The 6,000-nt window shown below is 44.8% G+C and overlaps 1 protein-coding gene across 3 annotated transcripts in view; it reads right to left on the bottom strand.

Annotated features, from left to right (window-relative positions):
• Nsd3 (nuclear receptor binding SET domain protein 3) overlaps positions 1-6,000 on the bottom strand; it is a 109,664-nt gene that overhangs the window by 43,446 nt on the left and 60,218 nt on the right. For all 3 annotated transcript variants that reach the window (XM_036209382.1, XM_036209383.1, XM_036209384.1), the window contains exons 6-7: positions 5,366-5,881; positions 2,221-2,347 (exon numbers count right to left, since the gene is read on the bottom strand). In XM_036209382.1, coding sequence (XP_036065275.1) covers positions 2,221-2,347; positions 5,366-5,881 — 643 coding nt within the window. The remainder of the gene's footprint in view (positions 1-2,220; positions 2,348-5,365; positions 5,882-6,000) is intronic.

Raw genomic sequence — 6,000 nt, 5'->3', positions numbered from 1 at the left:
TAATATGCCTACTTGAGGCCAAAGGGTTTTGTTTTTGAACAGTCAAAAGCAAGCAAACATTACATCACGGCTTCAGTCACTTGCTCATCTTCAACTTCACTTTATTGATGGCGTCTGACATGACGCAAGTAGCAGGTCCGGCTGCCGCCAGCTACACCCTCGGTTCTTTAGCTCAGCCTCCTTTCCCAACTTGACGCTGGAGAGACTGCGTACTATGCCTCATTAACTGTGCCCAGTGCCCTCCTGAATGATCTTGCTCTGCCCCTGCATCCGTCCCACCTGTTTAGAGAGCTTGCCCAAGTCTTTTTCTGAATGGTGGTTGTTATATCGTTATTGTAATAACTCAGATTCTACTTAGATTCAGATTCTGTTTCCTCCATCACAGATTTGCCTGGATTACTACTGATTCAAGAGCTCTATGTCTGCTTTTCCAGACCCCGCCTCTTCCAGAAGAGAATTTGTTCAGTACATTATTACAGTACACTAAGAAGGACACTGGGTCAGTGGGACAGCTTGGTGTGTAAAGGCACATGCAACCATGACTGAGCTCAATCCTGGGACCCCCACTGTGGAAGAACAAACCCCATTTCTCTGTGTACATTCACAGAGGTGCACATACAAATAAACAGTATGTCATTTTTTTTTTTTTTAATTTTACTTTTTTTTTTTTTTTTGAGACAGGGTTTCTCTGTAGCTTTGCGCCTTTCCTGGAACTCGATTTGGATACCAGGTTGGCCTTGAACTCACAGCGATCCACCTGGCTCTGCATCCCAAGTGCTGTCATTTTTTAAAAAGGAGAAGTACGCGTTTGGTCTCCGCTCTTCATTCCTAAATCCTTTCTAGTTCTCTGAGTGGTATGAATGCATATCTGTCCTGGTTAGTCTTTGATCTAGTTTAAGTAGATCTGCCTTTTACTGTAGCGAGACAACTCCTGATGGGCTGCTAAGGACAGCCGCTAAGGGTGTAGAAGGACAGAGCCACACTACATTTTTAGTTCCAAGCCTGAATTCCTGCCCGAGAAGGGAAGACAGGCTGGAGCCAAATTAACAACAGGTTGTACCTGCGTGATGAAGCCTCCTGCAACCCTCTGAACCATGCATTAGAACTTTTTGATGAGGACACGGGAGGTTCAGCTCTCTGAATCTGCTGTCATGGAGTCTCTACATCTGTCTGCATATCTGTACCCTCTGTGGCATCTTTCAGAACAAATGGTAAGCTTCAATGAAGTGCTTACCTGACTTCAGTGAGGCACTCTAGCAAATGACTCCCTCAATCAGAACAGGGAGCAGTAGCACCCACAATGTACAGGCTGTAACCAGAAACTCTGGAGACAGGGTCAGGCATGGTAGGTGAGGCCAATCTGGAATCCAATGCCAGCCTGGGCTACATAGAGAGATTCCTGTCCTTAAAAAAACCCAAGTCCTGGAGCCTTCTGGAGTCTACACCGAGTCCAAAGGTGTGGGAGCTGATGCTGGTCAGGACGGCAACTGGGAGGTGGGAGCAAGGGGTGGTGAGTTCAGGGCCAGCCTGGGCTTCACAGCGGTACTCTACCTCCAAGAAACCAGAAGCAGGTAAGTTTAATCCTGAAGGGTCTGACGTGTGAGAACTGAACCAAAGATGAGCTGATACATGCTTAAACCCATACTAAGGAGGTAGGGGCAGGAGACATCTGAGTTCAGGGCCAGCCTAGTCTACAAAGTGAGTTCCAGACCACTCAGAGACACACACTAAGACCTTGTCTCACAAACAAAAAGGTCGCTCAGGAGGTGTTTAAGAACCTGGTCAGTGTGGGAAAAAAAAAAATCCACTCATCTGGGTTACAGGAGAATGCAAAATGGCTACTGTATCGCAGAACAGAAACATTTATTTTCCTATATTACAAAATCATTTCTTAGAATTCAAAATCTTTTAAAAAACACAATAAAGATTCACTTACGCCAGCTTGCATACCAGGCAAGCACTGACCTATATAAAAAGCCTATAGGGTGGGGAAGCATTGTTGAGACAGGTTCTGTCTCTGTAGCCCAGGCTGTCCTGGAACTTAGTGCATAGCCCAAGCTAACTTTGGCCTTCAGTGGTGCTCTTGCCTCAGCCTTCTGAGTGCTAGGTAACAGGTGGAACCACCACCTGGCTCCCACCCCACTGCAGTGTTTGATTTTGGTACGAGGTCTAAGTTACCCACACTGGGATGGACCCAGGTACCCCATCAGTCATACCCACCTGTAGAGCCAGATGTTGCCTCGGGAGATGACGTGTTCTGAGTTGGCTTCTCATTTCTCTGACTCGGTGAGGAGATTATAAGCCTGTCTTGCCCCCTGACACTTATTTCTGTTTTGTTACCAATTCCCTTTAAAATGAGGCAGAATAAAAAACAAGTGATTAGCATGCACATAATACTGTGAGCTTATAAAGGTGGTTTAACATAATCATAATTTGCTCAAACTTGTCAATTATGACTAGTCATTATCAGAAAAATTTTATTAAGTCACCAGGATGTATTTTAAAATATACAATGAGATCACTTGAAAGAAAAACGAAAACTATTTGCCTTAAGTCCAGGTGATAAATACCCTTAATAAATGAACCTGCACCACCCCATTTTTCTGTCAAAAACAAAACAGTCCCTAATCTGAACAGTTTCTTTCTTTACACCACTGTCATTTGGTGAAGTCATCTGTTACAAAGGTAGAAAGGCCAATGTGCCTTGAGATGAGAATATCTTTAAATAAAGAAATATGCCATTTACATTTATAAAATGTGATCAAATAGGTCACATGGAGCAGACAGCAGGGTTCAGTTAACTTAGGTATTAATTTAGGGTTTTTTGGGGGGGTTTTCGAGACAGGGTTTCTCTGAGTAGTTTTGCACCTTTCCTGGAACTCACTTGGTGGCCCAGGCTGGCCTCGAACTCACAGAGATCCGCCTGGCTCTGCCTCCCGAGTGCTGGGAATTACAGGTGTGTGACACCACCGCCCGGCTAATTTAGGTATTTTTTTTAGAGATTTGTTTATTATGTAAACAGTGTTCTGTCTGCAGGCCAGAAGAGGGCACCAGATCTCATTACAGATGGTTGTGATCCACCATGTGGTTGCTGGGAACTGAACTCAGGACCTTAGTAGGAAGAGCAGCCAGTGCTCTTAACCTCTGAGCCCTCTCCCCAGCTCCTAATTTAGGTAATTTTAATGCATTGAAAAAAGAGCCATTTTAAATGTTCTATTTATTTTTCAAAACATCTATTTGTTTTTAAAGATTTATTTTCATTTTATGTGTATGAGTACTTTGCTTGCATGTATGTGCAGCAACCATATGCATGCCTGCAGAGACCAGAATGTGGCCTTGGATCTCTGGAACTGGAATGATGGTTGTGAGTCACCATGTGGGTGCTGGGAACCAAACCCAGATCTACAAGAGCAGTGAATCTTCCTAAGGGCTGAGTCATCTCTCCAGCCCCCAAAGATCAGTTTTATCTTGAATTTCTTTGAATAGCTTTAGGGTGAGGGGGTATTTTTTCATACAGAAGCAAATAAAACTATCTCTAAGGATAAAGGTGTCAATTTGCATTCAAACAATATGTAAATGTTGCTATCAAGAGTCACAGTGGGGCTGGAGAGGTGGCTCAGTGGTTAAGAGCACTGGCTGCTCTCCCAGGGAACTGAGTTCCAGTCCCAACACCAATGTTTGGGGCTCACAATTGCCTGTAGCTCCAGCCCCAAGGGATCTGAAACTCTCTCTGGCAAGGAAAGGAAATGAGAAAGGGGAAATGAGAAAGGGGAAAGAGAGGAAGGAGGGAGAGGAGAAAGTAAAGGAAAAAGGAGAAGTCAAGTGGGAACTATGCTTGAAGCATTTCTGGGGAGCTGAGCCCTACTGAAATCAACTAAGCTCACCAGCAGAAACACATGAGTGGAGGACCCTTACCATTTTTAAGAACGTTCTAAGTACATTTAACCAACTATTTTCATGTGCATATGGTAATGGAGAAGAAAGCACAGAATTCCTTAATATACACATGCATAAGATGCAACTAAATCAAAACCACAAACCCCAGACTAAGGAGCAGGTTGTGAGGTATGCACATGTTCCAGTGTTACAAAAACTCTGACACCCTCAAGCCAAAGACTGACTGCCTTCAGTGGAAACCCAGGGCAGACTGGTCGAGGTTTTCAGCAGCGATCTACACCACTGAATCCCCTTTTCCTCACCACAGGTCATTTCCTCACCATAGGATCAACACAGCAATGAAATGTCTCTCAAACTCATTAAGATGACCTAAGCTAAGAGGAATCCAACAAAACTTCTGGCTCAGCAATGCCAAACTGATGTGGCCTTGACTCAAACAGCTTCAAGCTAGATTAAGAGAAGGACTGAGCAAGGTATAGGCACAACTGTTAGGCGAAGTCCTGGCCAGGAGGCATAATCAGCCCAGATTTTTATTTTTTGAGACAAGGTTTTGCTATGTAGCTCAGGCTGGCCTTCTGAGTGCTAGAACAATAGGCACATACTACCAAGCCCAGTCAGAGGAGAACATTATCTAATAAGAACTCACAATCTGAAGAGTTAAGGACACGCAAGAAACCCTCACGAAATCTAACACAGTAGCTCCATGTGGCTGGCCTGAAATGTGGTGAGTTTCAATTAAGATGTAAACCACGGCTGGTGGCTACAGCTCGGCTGGTCCAGAGCTTGTCTAACGTGCAGGACTCCTAGAACCAGCTGCATGTGGCATGTCTACAGTCCCAGCACGTGGGAGGCAGAGGCGAGAGAAGGAGAGGTGCAGGGTCATACTCAACTACATAGTTTAAGGCTAACCTGGGCTATGTAAGACACTGGAGAGGTGGGTAGAGGAGGATATACATTGAATTCCAAAGACTCAGATGAGAGAAAAAGCCGCAAACAGCTCATCAACCACCTTGTACTGACTACACATTGAAATAATGTTTAGGTACATTGAGTTAAATGAACCGTGCAGTTAAAATGTAAACAAAACAAAAGAGCCCCTGCCGGTACAACCAAACAGATCAGCAGGCACAACTGTCCCAGTGGATTTTATATACAACAATTCAGATGAAAGAAAAATTAATAACAATCAGAGTTTACAACGAAGAGAACTAACTACAAATGAGAAACAGGCAAGCTGCCCGGTTTCCCATGACTTTCAGGAGCTCAGCTCGATCCTGGCTACATGCTCAAGATTGACGGACTACAGATGGGAGGGAGGGAGTCTTACCACAGGGAAACAGGGAGGACACGGCTTTCTGCCCAGGGTAAACGAGACTGTGCTTCAAATGCAGTGGACCCAAAGGGCACTTAAATCACATCTTAGGTGGTTTTAGTACCATTCCCCAAGCCCCCAGAGAACAAGAGGTACCTTCGTTGAATAAACAAACTGATCAATGAACTTCCCGTCTCCTGTCGCGTTCTGAAGAGCAAACACTTGTTCAATTTTCACAACTGGAGACATATTACACTTCTGCAAATCTAGGCTCCCTTTGTGCATTGTGATGGAGGCTGGTAAGGATTTCCTTGCGGCTGCTGTTTTCCAGGCTATTTTAACAGGAGGGGGCTCTTCCTCTTCCACGCTCGTGTGCCGCCTCTGGCTCTGTCTCCGGAGGTCAGTACTTGACTGTGAGGAGGCTACCTCCCCAGCATTGGTCTGTTCTGGCTGACTGTTGAGCACAGATCTTGGTCTTCGGGGTTTCTTAACTTCGGTCTTGGAGGTAACACTCTTCTTTGCTTGGGATGAAGCCTCTTCTGGCTGCTTGTCAATGTAGATGAAAGTGTACTGTTCCATTCTCTCTTCTCGAGTCATCTTCAAAGCCTTCTCCGCGTGTGCAATGCCAATGTCCCACTGGGCACGTTCTCTCTGAGGCCGGGGTTTCCGAATCTTTATAAAAAAGATACAGGCATGAGATGAAATTTTAGAGATCTTTTTCAGTCCAATAGGCACATTAAAACCGACATGTATTTTCTAGGCACTCTGCCATTTTTTTCAAGTACACATAA

The sequence above is a fragment of the Onychomys torridus genome, chromosome 17, assembly GCF_903995425.1.
Source record: "Onychomys torridus chromosome 17, mOncTor1.1, whole genome shotgun sequence".
In the NCBI taxonomy this organism is placed as follows: domain Eukaryota; kingdom Metazoa; phylum Chordata; class Mammalia; order Rodentia; family Cricetidae; genus Onychomys; species Onychomys torridus.
This window is presented reverse-complemented; position numbering and strand designations above follow the sequence as displayed.